A 19633-nucleotide genomic window follows, 5' to 3' on the forward strand; every position below is an offset into this window, starting at 1 on the left:
TACAATGTTCTGCAGCTGACCCTGGTCACTGCAGTGACCTGAGCCGTGTCTGTTGGGGACGTGAGTCTACACATTCCCTCTGTAAATAAGCGTCACTGGACACAGAAGTGACAGGCTGACACTCAGGAACACAGTCTTAGGCATGCTCTCAAAACAGCTTTGATCAACAAACTTGGCAAACAGTAAGTTAAAGAAACTAAACCTACACCCAACTGTTGGTCTTCCCTAAGCCTTTTATCTCCTCTTTTTTTTTTTAAAGATTTATTTTATTTTTATTGGAAAGGCAGATATACAGAGAGGAGAGACAGAGAAGAAGATCTTCCATCCAATGATTCACTCCCCAAGTGACCCCAACGCCGGATCTGAGCCAAAGCCAGGAGCCTGAAGCTTCTTCCGGGTCTCCTGATAACTTCCATTATGCCCTCAATGATCAAGTGCTCAACAACAAACATCTCCGTAAGATATTTTCAAATGGAGCCCAGTGCGATAGTCTAACAGCTAAGTCCTTGCCTTGAATCTGCCAGGATCGCACTGGTTATATCCTGGCTGCTCCACGGCCTTGAGACCCTGAACCCACATGGGAGATGGAGGAGGCTCCTGGCTTCTGACTGGCTCAGCTGCAGCCGTTGCGTGCACTTGGGGTGTAGATGGGAGATCTCTCAGTCCTTTTATCTATAAATCTCCTTTTCCAATATAAATAAATAATTCTTAAAAAGAAAAAAAAAATTTCAAATTGACACTAAAAAGTTAGGTGTATTCTTAAATATATACATCTGATATCTCTACATTAAATCAGAGTGAACTTACTAATGCTGAAAGAATAACAGAACAAAGGACCAAGATTAATTTCCATTAAACAAACCTAAAATAAAAGAACTGGTGTATAATGTATCGAAAGGAAAGGATGAGACACGATGACTAAGTTGGGATAACAGAAAGAAAATGAATTACCTCCTCGCTTGGTTCGGTTTTAATTTTTGTGTCCTTCTCTTGGCTTGAGCTGGCGGTGGTGGAGCTGCTGCACTGACCCATTTTACTCTCTGCTGTGTCCACCTGGGGCTGCAGGTCCTTGGTGAGGGCATCGCTCGGCTCATCCCTGTCCAGCAGATACCTAAGCAGCGCGTTATTCTCCTTCCTCTTGGGACTGAGCTGCTCCTGCTTAACGCTTCCCTCCGTGCAGGGAAGCGTGCTGCTTGTGTCCTTGCCGGTGGCCTCGGCAGTAATCTTGGCCACTTCAGCTGGCGAGTTCCCATTCTGCAGCAACTTGTGCAAAATCCGGTGCTTCTCTTGCAACAGCGACCCGTGTAGATTGGATGTGGAGGACACGCCCCCTGACGTCGAGGAGGATACTCCAGAGGGGCTGGTGATGCTGACAGAGGAGTCTTTAGAACTTGAGTCAAGGGGGGAATTGGTCAGGGAGGAATGCCCCCGGTCATCAGAAGAGCAGGTGAGTAGCTGAAGCAACTTTTTATGACCTTTGCTCTCCAAGGGGCCCCGCTGATTCTCTGACACCTCCACACTGCTCTCCTTGCTTTCTCTGTCACTGAGGTGTTCTCTGCTATTTGACTGACACATTGAACTCTCCACTGGGTTCTGGTCACAGTACAAGCCAAGGGGACTTTTGGAATCCTGACTGTTCACTTTACTTGGTTGGGTTATATTCATATTTGGAGAGTTATCCAATTTAGGGCCTGGTGAAGACAGAGTTGATAAAAGAGAAGTCCCCACGCCCTCACTGATGGCTTGCAGGGCACTGAGAGAGCTGCTGGAAAAGTTGTGGCTCCCGGTGGTGCTGGAAGACCCCATGGGAGAGTGCACACCTGGATAGAGAAAAGTTAGGAAAATAAGCTATCAGCCTAACAAGATACCACTTAATTCTTCAAAATTTACTTTAAAATAAATCTGTAACAATTACAGTGATATGGAAAGAAAAGATTCACTTAAAAACAAAAATTAGAGCAGGCACCGGGCCCAGGAGTCAGGACACAGGTTAAGATGTATGCATCCCACACTGGAAGGTTTGGGCTCAATACCTGACCTGGGAAGCAGCGGGTCACGGCTGAAGTACTGGAGCCTGCCACACAGGGAACCTGACTGAGTTCCCAGCTCTGACCTCGGCCCTACCTGGGCTCTTCCAAGTATTTGAGGGAATAAACCAGTAAACAGGAGTTCTATCTCTCCACTGGCAAATCATTTTTTTTTAATATTAACAAAAAAAAAAAAAAAAAGGAAAAGGAGTGTCAATATGAATACCTGCAACAGGAGAAAACTGATGCGAGGCCATCTTTGGACTACCGCGATGACGAGGCGAAATCATGATGTTCTGCTGGCTGGAGCCCAGACCAGGACTGCCGTGCGGGGGGCTGCTCATGTGGAGTCCATAGTTGTTGTTCTGGTACGAAGATGGTGACTGCATGCTCGGCCCGGGCGTCAGCGAGCTCATGTTACTGGAGCTCCCATACCTAGCTCCACTCATCTGCCCTGTGGTGCTGGGGTCTGCCGCGCCATAGGTCCTGCTATTCAGAATCTGTAGGCCTTGGTTGGGTGACACATTCACGCCACCCACAGAACTACTGCATGCTGGGGCAGGAGCTCTAACGGCCTGTCCAACAGAGCTTGGGGTTGGCCTATACCCATTCTGTTCCCTACAAAGAAAACCCACAACAAACCTTCACTACAAAATGCTAGCACTACAATCCTCAAACATTCCCAGGAAAAACATAGTGACTGCCTAGGAATTTAATTCATCAAATGCTCTTCCAAATGATTTGTCCAATTCAGACACAAATCAGTTATTAACCTAAAAATCTACTTTAAAATAAGTGACAGAACTTCCCATGAGTACTGCCAGCACAGCACTGGTAACCAGACTCTTAGCCATAGGAGTTAGCCTGCAAATCACTCAAGAATCCTTTCTCATGCATTACTCATTTACCGTTAGCAACAACGATAGTAAGAACACTTTATTCCTAAAGAGTACTTTCAAAATTTAAATCCAGTCCCTAAAAGCAAAAGAATGTATTATTTGAACTAAAAGAGAACAGAAGTAATTACAATATGAATGCATTTTCCTCCAGCTTACCCAAGAAGTAATTAACGAATAAAAAGTCATTTCCACATAAAACCTTAAAGAAGACATACCTTAAATCGAGGCATCTAAATGCATTTCACCAGATCTAAGCACCTTTCTGCTTCTTCTCCCGTTTTATCTAAACACCAAAGCATCTTGGAAACACTAATGCATTTCGTACAAGAATATACGAGAACGCATCCCTACCTCTGAAGGAAGTGGGTTGACACAAAGCCGTGCCGGTCGTTAGTTACAGGGTTGCGGAAGAGCTTGCTCTTTGTCTGTGCAGTCACGATGGTGCCATCAGCCAAGGAAAACCGGTACACGGGTGTTTCTGCATGGCCGTGGATGTAGGCTTCAGGGGAAATACGCCAGCATTAGTAATGAGAGGCAGCGACATGAATATCCATAAAGAGAAAGCAACAGATTTCAAACATATTTTCAAAACACAATGGAACAGTGCACTTACAACATTATGGACAGGCAGAAGTGTGTTCAAGAATCACCTGCCAGCACAAACACCACAGATAACCATGGCGGCCGTATGCTCAGTCGGTGCGCTACAGCACACCCAAGACGGTGAGAAGTAAGATGAAGAGTCAATTCAATTATCTTTACCTTCTTGATAATGACGCTTCTGGGTCCCCGGCTGCCCGTCATTAAGACTAAAAAATCTCTGGATACACCTTCGAATCGTGTCTTCAAAGCCAGGCCTCATGGAGGACCTCAGTGAATTTGTATCTATATTGACAACTTTTCCTATTTAATAGAAAATAAAGATTGAAACCCAACCAAGAATTACCAACCGGCTTAGCATTGCGAAACAAAATAGATCAGATTTTCACTGCTCCACCTTCTCTGGTTCGAATTTCTGTTATATCCAGAGCTTTTCTTATTAGGTACAAAGTTATACTTGTAATATTTGGTCTTTGCCCAGAATCCTGGCATAGAACTCCTAAAATGCTTGAACTGTCCTATGTGATAAGAGCTTAGTTCTGCCAACACCATCACCCACCTGGTCCCAGCATGATGGGCTGCCTCCAGGAACCAAATTCTATCGATTCCCAATCTCTGAAGCTCTGTAACCATGAACTTAAACACACCTGTTCCCTCTGTAAGAGGCCCTTGCCCAACAGTCCACTGCAGTGACGGGAAGGGACTGCCATGTAATGAGGTAGATGACTGTCAGTATACCCACATCCTCCACTAGAATGGTGGGGCTGAGTTCCTTGCACCAGCATCCTGCCACTCCAGATGCTGGAAGACAACAGTGCTAACTCAAATTTGTTGTGCCTGTCACCTACGTGGGAAGCCTGGATTCAGCTCCAGGTTGTCAACTTTGGGGTCTGGGCCAATAGGAGAGGTGGGAAGTGGATGAGACAGTACATGTGTGCGCTCTTTCAAATCAAAGTTACAAAAATACCAGACGTGCATTCTTTCATGATGAGGGAAAATACTCAGGAGATCATTTGAAATGCTTATTTTCATCTCCATGAGAAGCAGAGCAACAAAGACTGATCTTCCATTCCTGGGTTTAACACCCCAAATGCGAAGAACAGCCAGAGGGCCAGGTGAGATACAGGATACCAGCCCCAGCTGGGTCTCCTGTATGACTGTGAGGGACTCAAGCCAGGCTGGGTCCAAGGAGAACCAGGACACAAGCTGCACTTTGATACATTAAATGGACATCCTGGGGGAAAATTTAACCCACTGCACCACAACATCCACCACATAAGGGCACTTTTTTATGTGTTTACTTTAAAATTTGTCATTGATTTATTTTAGGGGCAGTGTTAGAGAGCAGAGAAATCCACCCACTGGGTTTACTCTCCAAATACGTAAGAGCTTTAGTAAGAGTCTCTTAGGGTTCTGTAAGAAATCGACACAGAGCCGTTGCTGCAGCAAGCGCAGCCTCGAGGACAGTGCCGTGCACAGCGCAGGGACAGGTCACTTTCACTGGAGATCATGGTGCGAGAAGGTGTATGCCCAATTTTTACCTGAAAGATCATGTCTAGTAATAAAGCTCTCGGGGTTGGGTGGAAATGCTCTTTCTCCTGTGGTGATGCGGCGTGCCACACAGATCATGCAGGACTGCAAATCTGCAATAAAAAATGCAACCAGATAAGGACTTCCAGACACAGCCATTCAAGAGGTGAGCAGGGGCACCTACACGGGAGGGCGGCAGACCGTCAGGGTCCAGAGAGTGGGCTTGTGCATGGGCTGGGGGATGGCGCTGATGGAGCATGTGGGGACCTAGGGAATCCTGCCCAGGTGGGTAGAACAAGCCTGGGGATTTCCCCACATCCTTGATCCTGGGTGGCTGGAGGGAGGGAAAGAAGCGGCGAGACCTGGGATAGCATGCTGGCCTGGTGTGCAGGTGGGTCAGGCTTGGAGAACTTCAATCGGGCCTGGGTTTTGGATGTGTGGAAGGGTAAGGACCCAGGTCAGCACACGTGTCAGGAGCTTGGGATCCTGGTGAGCGGGAACAATTCCTGGCCAGCACACTGGCCAAAGACTGGGCTTTGGAAGGCTGGGTGGAGGGACCGAAGTGCTCCCAGGCACAGGGATCATGCATTGATTATGGAAAGGGACAAGGGGATGTGTGGGAGGGAGGACCACTGAGGGAGTGTGTTGCAGGTAAGGCATGACTTCCGAGGGACTTTCATCAACAAAGCCACTGTACTGCAGGTAAGTTAGAGGACTGAGACCGAGCAGTCAGACCAAACCTTAGCACATTGACATGTGCAGGAGCCAGACTGGAGTGCGGGCCATGCCAGGCTAAGTTATCATACCTACTGGTCTGCTGGGCAGGACTGGGCCGCAGCACCCGCCAATGGGGAGGGCTAGGTCAGGTCAGGGTGCAGCATTCAATGGCAAAAGCCAAAGTGGGGGATGGGCTATACTGAACTTCATCAGAACAACCACTGGCACATGAAGATCTGTGGCTGGAACAGGCCTAGCTGGCAGTTTCCACTGGTGAGTGCGAGAGCAGAAATGGGGCAGTGATCTGGGCTGGACATGGCTGCAGTGTCCCTTGGTATGGGTGTGGACAGGGTCTGGGACATGCCAGACTGGACTAGACTCCAGCTCCTACTGATGTATGTGAGAGCCAGGGTGGACAGGAGATGGACTGGGCCTTGGCTCCCACTGAACCATGCAAAAGCTAGGACCGTAATACCCAACAGCAAGAATTGGAATGGGTGTGGGCCGGTTGGGCAGGGCTGCTGTTCCTTCCAAGGCAGAAAGTAAGCTATGCCAATCTGGGCCTAGGACCCACCAATGTGCATGAGATCTGCCCAGGGAGATCTGATAGAGGAGCTTGGGGAACTCCTTTGCCAGGACACAGTCCCTGCAGGTGAGCACAAGACCCAGGGCTGGGAGCAACCCAGACCGGGCCAAGTTATGGTACCCACTGACATACATGTGGGTCAGGTCTGGGGGCAGGTCAGGCTGGGCTAGTTCATAACACCCACTGGCAGATCTGAGAACCAGGACAGGGTGCAGGACAGGCCGGATCGGGCCATAACATGAACCAGTTCACATTAGGGCCAGAACTGGAGGCTGACTGGGCTAGGCTAGGCTTTGTAAGTAACCACTAGCATGATCTGGAACAAGGGGCAGATTGGGCTGGGCCAGTCTATAGCATCCACCAAACTGGGCCACAGCACCCACCAGCACATGCAAGACTCAGGGGAGGAGGAGTGCAAGCCCAGTACATTGGGGGATGCCCTGTTGGCCAATGATCCCTCTGGTGAGCATGAGAACTGGGTCAGGGACAGACCAGACTGGGCAAGGCTACAACACCTGTTGGCCTTCATGTGAACTGGTTTACAGGGAGAGCCAGGCTGTGCTAACCATCTGTATCCTCAGGTGCATAAATAAGCCAGAGTATATGCAGGTTAGTTGGGCTATGCTGCAGCATCAGCTGGCAAGTGCTCAAACTGGGTGCAAATACTGCCAAGCTAGACTGCAGAACCACCAGGAGAATGTAAGATACAGGGCTGGGAGTGGGTCCAATAGGGAAACAGTGGGCACCTCTTTACCGGACTGCAACTCCCACTGTTGAACATGGGCTGCAGGTGGGCCTGGTAGACAGGTGGTGGCACCTGCTGGCAAGAGCATAGGCTAGATGGTGGGACTGGGAGGGTTGAGCTAGACTTCAATGCCCATTGACATGTACAAGAGCTGGACGGAATGTGGGACCGACCGGACCGGTCTACAACACATACTGGGGTGCACAGGAAGCAGCGCAGGGGGTGAGCCTGGCTCCAACTAAGGGGCCGTTCCAACTAAGTTACAGTTTCCACTGGTGTGCATGAGGGCAGACTGTGTGGTAGGCAGGCTTGGGCTGGTGTATGTAACAGATGGGGCTGGAGACAGAATCGATCCAGCAATTGCAACCACAGTGTGTGCACAGGCTGATGTGGGCGACTAAGAAGCACACACGGGTCAGGCCTGGCATCACTTCAGATGAGGCTTCCTTGGGAATTCCCCAAACTGAACAACTAGACTCAGAACTCTAACCCTGGGGAGAACTGCAGAACTGTTGGACTGACCAGAGTGCTTGTGTCAGAACTGGGCCATCTCAGTGGAAAAGTCGTGGACAGCATATGCAGATGCACATGGAGGATTTGGCAGTCCATTGGGGCCTGGAGAGGACATCTAGTACCATAGCAGAAAAAGGAGGGCAGAACAAACTGGACAACTATCCCAGTCAAGCATTGACAGCAAACATCTGGGCAAATGGAGACTCTAGAGTGGACTACGTCAGCCAATGGTCCTCAGAAGGATTTCTTCATTCTTGGAGCAGCAAGATTGACAGCATTTTGTAATTGTCAAAACCATATGACCAGAACCCTTGGAGCATGCCCTACCTCAAGGAACCTGGGATGACAGCAGGTGGCCATTCCCCATACCCAGGTACTGAGGAGGCTGTGTGTGGCTTCCTCCCAACACCTCCCTTTCCCCAGACACAAGAAGAAAAAGAAAATTTGGTCTCAACACAGTCTCACCCACTTTCCCCTAATCCTCGACCATTCCCACCAAAATAAAATTTCTATTAAAAAAAAAAGAAAAAAGGTGAGCGGGGACAGGAATCCAACAAGAGTCACAACAGTGCGAGTTCCACAACTCCAAGTCTTCACTGAACATCACAGACATGGAAGTACTCTCACCTTCCCCTTCCTCCATCATGGCCCGGGGCTGAGACAGGGCAAAGCACTGCATGGTTTCATATCTCTGGCGCATGTCAGGACTGGTGTTCGGATCGTCCAGAAGGTCATGCGACGTTTTCATCAGCATACGGCAATTGAATGTATGACTTTTTTGTCTCTGGGTCTCATTCGTCCAAGAAACCCCATTGACTTTGAAAGACAAATGGAAATCATGTTTACAGAACATGGGTAGCTATAAGAATGAGTATTAGGAGTTCAAGCTGCATTTTTTTTAAAAACATACTTTTCTTATTTGAAAAGCAGAATTACAGAGAACGAGTCAGAGAAAGACCATTCACTCCGCAAAAGACCATAGCAGCCAGAGCTGCTCTGGCCCAAACCTAGTAGCCAAAAACTCTTCCAGGTCTTCCCATGGGTACAGGGTCCATCTGCTGCCGCTTTCCCAAGTGCATCAGTAGGGAGCTGAACTGGAAGTGGAGCAGTGGGATTTGAACCAGTGCCCACAGGATTGCCAACACAGCAACTGGAAGCTTGGTCTACTACCTGACAGTACCAGCTCCCAAGCTGCATTTTTCATTATGCATGTTTTCCATAACAATGACGCTAACATTTCACAGTGGCAACACATAAAGCATCAAAATAATTCCAACTTTAACAACTATATATTTTATTAACTCATTCCATATTTTGACCCTATGAAACACCAAATTTTGAAGTCCTTAAGGCCATATTTGAGAAGTTTGCCATTGGGGCTGGTGTGATTCCTCAACAGGCGAATCCTCCTGCAAGTCCAGCATCCCAGATGCCTCAGCAGCATGTCCTGGCTGCTCCACCTCCTATCCAGCTGCCTGCTCATGGCCTGGGAAGCTGAAGAGAATGACCCAAAGCTTTGGGACCCAAAGGCTCCCGACTTCAGACTGGCTCAGCTTCAGCCACTGAAGTCAGTTGGAGAGTAAAACAGCAGATGAAAAAATCTTTTCGTCTCTCCTTCATTCTGTAAATCAATTTTAAATAAATAAATAAATATTTTTTTTATTTTTAAGTTCACTATTGGAGCCTGTGGCTGTGGCTCAGCCAGGTAAGCCAGAGCTGCATGCCATGTGAGTGCTGGTTCCAGTCCCTGCTGCTCCACTTCCCTCCCCAGGTCCCTACTGATGTGCTGAGAAAGGCAGAAAACAGCATAAGTACTCAGGCACCCTGCCTCCCACTCAGGAAGCCCAGGCAGTCTCCTGGCTCTGTCTGGTCTGGGTGAGCCCGGCAGCTCAGGCTGCCACGGATCCCATCGCACTCTCTTCTTCTCTCTTTCGCCCTCCCTCCCTAGAGCTTTGCCTTCCAAATAAAGAAGTCGTTTTTTTTTAAGTTTACTATTCACTAATTGCCTTTACATACAAGTTTGATCTGTTGTTTTCTTAAACATTCACTCTATTTTAAAAGAAATGATCAAGGGGGAAACATTAAACATAGCCACACACTTAAGAGCCTACCTGTAGACTTGGGCAGGTTCTTAAGAAAATCCTTTCTGTCTTCTTCATGTAAGATACTGTAGACACTTGTGTTAACCAGGTCCTCCTGCTTATACTGTAAATACTGGGTAACATTTTCTGACACAAATACAATGTTTCCATCTCTATTCACCACAAACAGGAAACCATCCAATGCCTGAAAAAGGATATGTTAGTTAGGCTGTTAGTGACAGAACTGTACCCCCAAGCTCTTAACTGAAATCTTGGTCCTCAGCATGACTGTATCTAGCAACAGAGTCTCTGAGGAAGTGACTAAGGAGAAAGGGTCGAAAAGTGGGGACCCCACTCCAGGCAGATTGGCAGCCAGGAACCCCCATAAGTGTCAAATGACACACCAAGAAGAGAGACCAACTCCACTGCCACCTTCATCTTACCCTCCCAGCTCCAGACCGGCAAGTAGTAAACTTGGTTGGTAAAGTCCCACGATCAAGTGGTATTCTCTATCAGGGTAGCCTTAGCTGACAGACAGCAGCCTTGGCAGTAAACAAAACTTGAAAATTTTAACAATCACTACAAACAACTGAGAGCCATCGTTTCTACCAAAATGATTACTGCCAAAACACAAGGATTACAGAAAAAAAAAAAAAAGCATTAGGTTTTTCCTATTTTCAGTGTTGTTTACAAAGCTGAGAAAGATGTATGCCCCAGTGGGCCGATGATTAGGGAAGGGTCAGAGCACAGAGGCAGGTGGATAGGACAAATGCTTCCATTAGATGGTAACAGCTCCTCTGGCTAGTCCTCCACCTCCAAGTGTTAGGATCTCATATAGGTGCCAGTTCATGTCCCAGCCTCTTCACTTCTGATCCAGTTCCCAGTTTGTGGTCTAGGAAAGCAGCGGACAACTGCCCCAAAACCCTGGGACCCTGCACTGGGTGAGAGACCCAGAAGAAGCTCCTTGCTCCAGATCGACTCAGCTCTGCCCACTGCAGCCATTTGGGGAGTGAATCAGCAGATGGAAGATCTTTCTCTCTGTAAATCTGCCTTTCCAATAATAAAAATAAATCTTTTTTAAAAAGTTCCAATATTTTATTCTCCTGCACCTGTGGAGTGGAGGAGTACTACCCAACACAGCAGCTGTCACCTGCCACTGCATCCATACGAGATCGCAAGCTGGAGGTGCAGTGCTTCTGCTGCCAATCAAATTCCAAGGTTTTCTTTTAAGTATTTGATTTCTTATTTGAAAGTCAGTCACAGATAGAGGGGAAGAGACAGAGACAGACTGGTTCATTCCCCAGATGGCCACAACGGCCAGTGCTGGGCTAGGCCAGAGTCCCGAGTTTCACTCAGTCTCCCACGTGAGGGGCGCAGGAGCCCAAACACTTCAGTAATCTACTGCTTTTCCTAGGCCATCAGCAAGGAGCGAGATCAGAAGTTGGAGCAGCCGGAACTCGAACTAGCGCCACATGGAACGCTGGTATCAAGGTGGGGGCTTTACTGTTGCCACAGTGCCAGCCCCACCCCCAGTCCCTGCTGATGAGCCTGGTAAAGAACGGAAAGATGGCCCCCCTGCAGGTGACTCTATCACCCATGTAGCAGATGTGGATGGAGATCCAGGCACGTGGCTTCAACCTGGCCCTACCCCAGTTTCTAGGGTCAGTGGGGTGTGAGCCAACAGATGGGAGACCTCTGTATATGTCTGTCTGTCTCTCTCACAGCATTGGATGGCGAACGTCTTCACACTTGCCTGAAGCAGCAGAGGGCCCAAAGAGTCTTTATCAATCACTCCCTGACCTGTTGAAGACACGTCAGCTTTCTGAACATCATCATCGTTGCAAATAGTTTTTCCTGAAAAGACAAGAGACAACTCTATGAATATAGCATATGTATGTAAGTTACAGACTAAGCCTGCCTTCAAACAGATCTGGAGCCGACACAAAGTCACACATGCATACATGCACACATAAAGAAAATGTCCTGATAAGAGGACGCTATGATTGTGAATTAGAATTGTTGTGTAGTTATCCAGGAAAAAAGATACCCTAAATTCTCTTTCAGCACTAAATGCATTACCTCATGGTGCCCTGAAACAGAACTAAGATGTGACATAGCAACAATGACATACCAATTCTGTTGAATGTTTCCTAAAGAGCAAAGACAGTGCATGCATTTAACCTTTCACACGGACTAACCCCAGGTAGCTGCAGGCTGTCTAAACAAGGCAGCAGAAGGGCAACACGCAGAAGCTGGAGCTGTGGTGCAGCACATGAAGAACACCCCCCGCAGGCCCAGCAGGAGAGCCCAGTGGCTAGATCCTCGCCTTGCATGTGCTGGGATCCCATACGGGTGCCAGCTCGTGTCCCAGCTGCTTCATTTCCCTTCCAGATCCCTGCTTGTGGCCTGGGAAGGCAACGCACAATGGCCCAAAGCCTTGGGACCCTGTACCAGAAGCTTGTGGCATCAGATCGGCTCAGCTCTGACTGACGCAGCTACTTGGGGAGTGATCTTTCATATCTCCTTCTCTCTGTATATCTGCCTTTCTGATAAAAATAAAATAAAATCTTCTTATAAAAAAGAATGCCACCTGCAACCCCAACTGCCCATATGGGCACAGGTTCAAGTCCAGGCTGCTCTACTTCCAATATAGCACTCTGCTAATGCTATAGAAAAAGCAGAAGCATCGGAGCCCCTGCCACCCATGAGGACACTTGGGTGCAGCTCCTGCCTTCTGGTTTCACACTGAGCCAGCCCCAGTCACGGTGGCCATTTGGGAAACAAACCAGTTGATAAAAGCTCACTCTCTCTCACTCCTCCAGCTTTTATAACTCTGCCTTTCAAATAAATAAACCTTTCAGACAAAAGGGAGGTGGGGCATAAACAACAAGGCATTTCTCCCCCAAAAACTTGAGTGTTTTTCTTACTTTGTATTACCTTGCTCTTTTATCTGACGAATCTGTCTTACTGTCTCCTTTAAAATCGCACATTTATCTGGCTTGACATTGAACGTGTCGATATCACTCAGATTTGCAGATATCAGTTCGGCCAGTTCTTCAATATATTTGCTCTCCTGTTCTCGTCTCCACTTTTCACCTGTGCATGTGAGACTAAGGAAAGAGAACGAAAACCCATCAGACTGTACAGCAGCGCTGCTTTCACACGTAAACAAACCAAACTGAGCTAACAGAGACTCAAAGCACTGTACTGTAATCGGTACGTTAGCAGAGATTCATGCAAACCTGAATTCAATTCCGCCTTTTTGCTAGATGGCCTTGGGTAGAGCTAGCCTTAGCTCCTTTATCAGGAAAACAGGAATAAATAAGAGAGATAGTAAGAAATAACAAAACCAGTGACAACTACTTATAGCTCACGGTGACCATTAATTTTTCAGACCATTTATTTTTCAATTATCATAGTAAAACTCAAAGGACAGAGATCTTGACTTAAGGCTAAGAGCAGTACCATTCAAAAACCAGCATTGGTTTACCTTCTGGCTTTGTAAAGAAAGAAAGAGCGGTAAAGCCTTACATGGTCAAAACCAAAGATTCTTCCCAAATCTTGGTCGTCTGCTCCCCAATACTCCCCTGACTGTTGGCAGAATGCTCTTCCACAGGAACCAGGCCCTTTAGAACCTTTACTAACTGCAAGATGCTCCCCTCATCAGGACCACTCAACAAGGGGCAGTGCATCCGTGTAAGGATGCTCCCCTCATCAGGACCACTCAACAAGGGGCAGCACGTCAGCACAGAGGTTACTAAGTGGAAGCAGACATGCTGGCTTCCCACAGGACGCAGCTGGGCAGGGGAGGCCGGGGCACGTGAAGCACATACCCTGGTCCCGGGGTATCACACTGCAGCTTACGCTTTCGCGAGTCACTAGCCCGAGGATCCAAGTTCTCTCCTAGTCCACTCATTTTGAATATTCATCAGCAACTAAGGAAGAATAAGACAGACACGAGCATTATGAAATATTCATGACTCAATGACAATGTTGCCGTGTGGAATGACCGCATCCAATAAATCAGTATCACTTTCCAGTTCTAAAATGTCAGACAAATCAGCACACTTTATCACAAATTATTATACTGCAACTATCCAAGTTCATGTGCCAGCGTAAATATTCAGAATGTCCAACTCAGAGGCAGAAGTGCTTCCAAATCCTGGGATGAGTACTGTGGCACGAGAGTTGAGCTGCTGCCTCGAAGGTCGGCATCCCAAATCCAAGTGCAGGTCCAAGCCCCTGCTGCTGGGCTTCCCACATAGCATTCCCGCTCACAAAGCCTGGGAAAGCAGCAGCAATGAGCCAAGGGCTGGGGCCTCTAACCCACAGAGCAGACTCAGTTGCAAGCTGCGCTACTGCCTTTAGCCTGGGCCAAACTCGGCTCTTGGGCATCTGGGGAGTGCACCAGTGGACAGAAGGTCTCTTTTTTCCTTAATCTGTGCCTCTTTATAACTCTGCCTTTCAAATAAACAAATAAGCTTTAAAAGAAAAAATAATAATACACTGTCCTCCTATACAATAACAAGAAAAGAAGGTTGCCAAATCTTCAGTGCTGACAAAACCCTCACCATTATTTATACAGTAAGACCTTATCTTGTAATTTGGTAAGAGGTCTCCAGGGCCCAGTGCAATAGCCCAGTGGCTAAAGTTCTCACCTAGCATGCCCCAAGATTTCATATAGGCACCGGCTCATGTCCCTGCTGCTCCACTTCCCATCCAGATCCCTGCTGAGGATGGCCCAAAGCCTTGGGACCCTGCACCTACATGGGAGACCCAGAAGCAGCTCCTGGCTTCAGATCAGCTCAGCCCCAGCCATTGCAGCTACTTGGGGGAATAAACCAGGGAATGCAAGATCTTTCTGTCTCTTTTCCTCTCTATACATCTGCCTTTCCAATAAAAATACATAAATATTTTTTTAGAAAAAGATGTCTCCAAATGATAGACGTCTGACTTCCCCCAGGCTCTTTCCTGGCAGGTCCCTTTGGGAATCTCATTCCTACCAATCCCCAGGTGAGTTCTCTCTTCCACCACAAGGAAAAAAAACTAGAATATAGGAATGACATGCTACAACTGGCGTACATATTCCCGAGGTTGGGGGGCATTTTGACATTGATGCACAGAGCACCAATTATTTTGATGTTTTTTTTTTAATTTATTATTTTTATTGGAAAGGTGGATATACAGAGAGGAGAGAGAGAGAGGAAGATCTTCCGTCCTCTGGTTCACTCCCCCAGTGGCTGCAACGAATCTGAGCCAACGAAGCCGGGAGCCTGGAGCTCTTCCAGGTCTCCCACGCGGGTGCAGGGTCTTAAGGTTTTGGCCCATCCTCGACTGCTTTCCCAGGCCACAAGCAGGGAGCTGGATGGGAAGTGGGGCTGCTGGGATTAGAATCAGCGACCATAGGGGATCCCGGTTTGTGCAAGGTGAGGACTTTAACCACTAAGCTATCACGCCGGGTCCTTGATGTTTCTTGATAGAAATAGAGTATAGGATAGCTAAAGATTTATTATGAAAAAATGTAGGGTATTTCCTGAGAAAAAGAAGCCACTTTAACACACGGTAGCCGATAATTTAATTTAAGACACCTTCTGCCTTCTCTTACTAATAATTTTATCTGTACTAAATTTTCTTTTAGGAAATGACAATGAGAATCATTCAATTCCATATCAATGATCAAAGTTGTAAAGCACTTTTAATGAGATATAGCCCAAATAATACAAATGTCCACTAGGTGGCACAAAACCTTCATGAAGGAAAACAAGACTAAAATTTAAAAATTAATGAAGATGCTGATCATACTTAAAATACATAGTTTTAAAAATCCAAATCACATGATAAATAATCAGGATTTCTAAATTATATCACCACAATCATTAATGTAATAGGTATATATTAAGTACTACTAAAATCCATTTTATAATTTTGGCAGTGAAGTATAAAGAACAGAAAGCTGAAATGTCTGAAAAATTTATATTTTCTCTTTGACATAATTTTAAATGAAACAGAGAAAATCACTTGAACTTGACTGAAAGTGTCTCAATATTATGGTTTTAAAGCATAACTCAGGATCAATCAATCAATCTCAGGAAATCTACACTTTTAAACAACTTCAAGTCAAAGAAAGTCATCAGCAGGATTAGCTTTGTGGCATAGCGGTTACCATCACTGCCTGCAACACCACACCACCTGTGGGCACCGGCTCGGGTCCCAGCGGCTTCCCTCTCCACCCAGATCCCTGCAACACAGGAGGCCCAGGCTCGCAGGCCCCTGCAGCAGCATGGGGGACACAGATGAACCCCCTGGCTATAGCCTGGTCCAGCACCAGCCACTGCAGGTCTGTCACTCTCTAACTCTTTCAAACAAATACACAGATCTTGAAATTCAAGCCCAGAGAAGTAATCGTCATAAAAGACAAAGTCTAGATTTCAAAACCTACCAGAAATGAATGGAACATCTGATCCTAGACTGACTAGATCCTGTACCATGGAAGAGAAAAGGCACCATTAGCGGTCTGCAAAGCCACCGACAGCGGACGAAGCAGGCATCCACGCCCCTGAGCCGCCTTTGTCGGAGGTGCACCGCCATCAAAGCAGACTGCTGATGGCTGCTGCCAGCTTCTAGAAATTCAATCTCATGAAGAACCTGGATGTTGTCTTACTCTCCTTAATGCTGCGGCTTTGGGGGAGCTTCAGGCCTCGTAGTCTGAGCATTACTTGCAAGCAGGAGGAAATAAGAAGATGCAGGACAGCCCCTGAGACAAAAGCGGCCTGAAGCTTTTGGCAGCAAGTAACTTCTGTGTTTAGAACAGTATCACCCTAAGATACACTGCACCGCAAAGACCTCAATGGTCAGGGGGGAAACTGCTGCAGTGAGCAGAACGGTGTGTCTCATGTTCTGGCCCTGGAAGCAGAACTGCACACAGGATCTCACCCGCCGTATGTATTAGCCAACATGCTGGCTTCACAAGGGTATTCAAAGTCAAGTTTTACCGAGCAGAACCGCAACCTCCCTGTTTCGGTTGCATCCAACATATCTGGACCTTCGGCAAGAGATTCTTGCTATGTGGCATCTGGATTACGCTCGTCATTCACACCAGCCGACCTTTCCTGACGGCACACAATCCTAAGATGTATCTCCAATCCATTCCCATACCAGATTCACATCAACACAGAAGAAATTTTGGAAGATTAAGTGCCAAAATACACAGCATAACACTTGCATACTTTTAGCATCATACAGAATTAACCTTTCAGGAAGTATGGAACAATTTAGACGTTGTGTGGCTTATTCCTCCAGTCATTTCAAACTCACGGTTATCTGTCTGCTCACTTCAGGGTTGCATCCCCCACATTCACACCAGGATATCACAGGTTTGCTTACACACTGTTTAAACCAACTCTTATGACTGCTTAATTTGCTGCTATAAATCACATTCTGTTTTTAACAGAAAACTTCCATTTTGAAAATCTACAACTCTTCAGCATCCTTAGGCAAAGCCTCCCAGTTAATTCAATGTTTGCACTCAGGTACCCGTTAACAGAAGGGCTTGATAAAAGAATAAGAGGGGATTCTTAGATCTTTTTAATAAAATGTTGCCCTTCTCTTGTACAGATCATGTAGAATATACTCTTTAAATTAGTTAATAATTTTAAGAGGTAGAGGTACATTTTTGTTTTAAGCTTAAAACAGGGCCCAGCGCAATAGGGTAGTGGTTAAAGTCCTCACCTTGCACCCACCAAGATCCCATATGGGCGCTGGTTCTAATCTCCGCAGCCCTGTTTCCCATCCAGTTTCCTGCTTGTGGCCTGGAAAAGCAATCGAGGATGGCCCAAAGCCTTGCAACCCTGCACCCACATTGGAAACCTGGAAGAGCTCCTGGCTCCTAGCTTCAGATTGGTGTGGCTCTGGCCATTGCACTCACTTGAGGAGTGAACCAGAGGACGGAAGATCTTCCTCTCTCCTCCTCCTCCTCCTCCTCTCTGTATATCCACCTTTCCAATAAAAAAAAAAAAAAAAAAAGCTTAAAACAATTCCTAATTGGGGCTAGCACCATGGTACAATATGCTGCTGAGCTGAGCCATGCTGAGCACAGCACTGGCCATTGAGGCCACTTGGGGAGTGAATCATAGGACAGAAGATCTTTCTCTCTGTAAATCTGCCTTTCAAATAAAAATAAAAAATAAAAAATAAATCTTAAAAAAATTTATCAAAAATAACAATACAAAAAAAAAATAGAAAAAGAGGGAATAAAAGCAGGGGACAGGGAGGGGAGCAGGGGATGGGAATCAAAGTCTCTGGGAAAACCCGAGACAGGCACTCCATAAAGGCTGCACTCCAGATTCCAGTTTCCAATGAGCGCTCCTGCTTAGACAACTCAGTACAGCTGCCACAAAGTTCATCTATGGGCTTAACGCTGCAGATTATTTTTTTCCCTGAAATATCACACAGATTACAACGCTTTCTGGATATGTTACCGCAAGCTGGTCACCTGTGTATTTCACAGGCAAGCGGAAGAGGCAAGGGCATGACCATGGGGCGATCATGAAAACCTCACTAATCAGACGATCCTTCCAAGGTCTCCTGCGTTCCACTTCCTGTTACCCACGGGAGCACAAGAAGAAATGCAAGGAGAAGGCAAAGAACAAATGCTTTTAAATATGGGCCCGGCACGGTGGCGCAAGTGGTTAAAGGTCCTCGCCTTGCACGCCCGGGATCCCATATGGGCGCCGGTTCTAATCCCGGCAGCCCCGCTTCCCTTCCAGCTCCCTGCCTGTGGCCTGGGAAAGCAGTCGAGGACGGCCCAAAGCTTTGGGAACCTGCACCCACGTGGGAGACCCGGAAGAGGCTCCTGGCTTCGGATCGGCATAGTATCGGCCCGTTGCGCTCACTTGGGGAGTGAATCATCGGACGGAAGATCTTCCTCTCTGTCTCTCCTCTGTGTATATCCGCCTTTCCAATACAAAAATAATAAAAAATAAATCTTTAAAAAAAATGCTTTTAAATAAAAATAACAGCCAGATCCTTTTGTTTTGCTGACAATTCAGGCTTTGGAGGATACAACATAGTTGAGATAATGCAATCAGTTTTCCAGTTTTTGTGCAGTTGCAGCTCCAACAGCAGGGCCTCTAGGCACAGGCCAAGACGAATGGCACCGCAGCCGAGTAACTCCCGCAGTATCGGAAGAGAAAATGTGCACAACTACAGGCTGCAGCAGCACAGCAGTCCAGCCCGCAGGGAACCACCTGCAGACACCTTCTAAAAACAGAGGGGAGCACACATCTGCTATCCGCAACACCCAGGTCCGGTAGAGGCCACGTCCACAGGGAAGGAAGCAGGGTACACTGGAGTCCTGAGCATTTCTTGCCCTTGCTGCTTAGTTTGTAATCCCAGCATCTCAGGAAAGGGATGCAGCAAGGAACAACAAAGTCATTCTATGTTTACCATATGACGGAACTGACACCGTCTGAACAGGAATCAATCACTCCACACACACAGCCTCCCCTCTTTTGTACGTCTGTCTTTCACTCAAGCACACAGGTTGACTACAAAGCTCCTTCAACTTTAGGTTCAGGCTGAAACCTGACGAGGCTGCATTCCATCCCAGCTCCGCAGAGGCTCTGCTACCAGGGAGTGAATCATAGGACAGAAGATCTGCCATGGGCACACCCAGGGGGGCAGCTACAACAGACTTTTCCACCTCGCATGGACGCATGCACGGCAGAGCAGAAGTTCACACGTCCTCACTGTGCACGAGTGAAGCAAGTCCGTTCCACCTAAACAGAATTAACCTCTCCTGACAGCATCCTAACCAGCCGCCAACTCCTGCTCCTCTTAAAACACAATGCACTGATCTATCTGCTATGTCTGCTAGGTCTGAGCTTCACACACTTTAAATTGAGCTTCATTTTAAACACGTCATCCCTTTTTTCACT

The 19633-nt window shown here is 47.1% G+C and overlaps 1 protein-coding gene across 2 annotated transcripts in view; it reads right to left on the reverse strand.

The window, feature by feature from the left end:
* NCOA3 (nuclear receptor coactivator 3) overlaps nucleotides 1-19633 on the reverse strand; it is a 43335-nt gene that overhangs the window by 14431 nt on the left and 9271 nt on the right. For both annotated transcript variants that reach the window (XM_040981355.1, XM_040981354.1), the window contains exons 2-11: nucleotides 13532-13633; nucleotides 12636-12808; nucleotides 11452-11552; nucleotides 9729-9903; nucleotides 8245-8433; nucleotides 5068-5169; nucleotides 3689-3829; nucleotides 3278-3425; nucleotides 2254-2645; nucleotides 952-1820 (exon numbers count right to left, since the gene is read on the reverse strand). In XM_040981355.1, coding sequence (XP_040837289.1) covers nucleotides 952-1820; nucleotides 2254-2645; nucleotides 3278-3425; nucleotides 3689-3829; nucleotides 5068-5169; nucleotides 8245-8433; nucleotides 9729-9903; nucleotides 11452-11552; nucleotides 12636-12808; nucleotides 13532-13614 — 2373 coding nt within the window. In that variant the 5' untranslated portion in view covers nucleotides 13615-13633. The remainder of the gene's footprint in view (nucleotides 1-951; nucleotides 1821-2253; nucleotides 2646-3277; nucleotides 3426-3688; nucleotides 3830-5067; nucleotides 5170-8244; nucleotides 8434-9728; nucleotides 9904-11451; nucleotides 11553-12635; nucleotides 12809-13531; nucleotides 13634-19633) is intronic.

The sequence above is a fragment of the Ochotona curzoniae genome, unplaced genomic scaffold (genome assembly GCF_017591425.1).
Source record: "Ochotona curzoniae isolate NIBS_2020 unplaced genomic scaffold, NIBS_Ocur_1.0 contig_3520, whole genome shotgun sequence".
Classification (NCBI taxonomy): Eukaryota; Metazoa; Chordata; class Mammalia; order Lagomorpha; family Ochotonidae; genus Ochotona; species Ochotona curzoniae.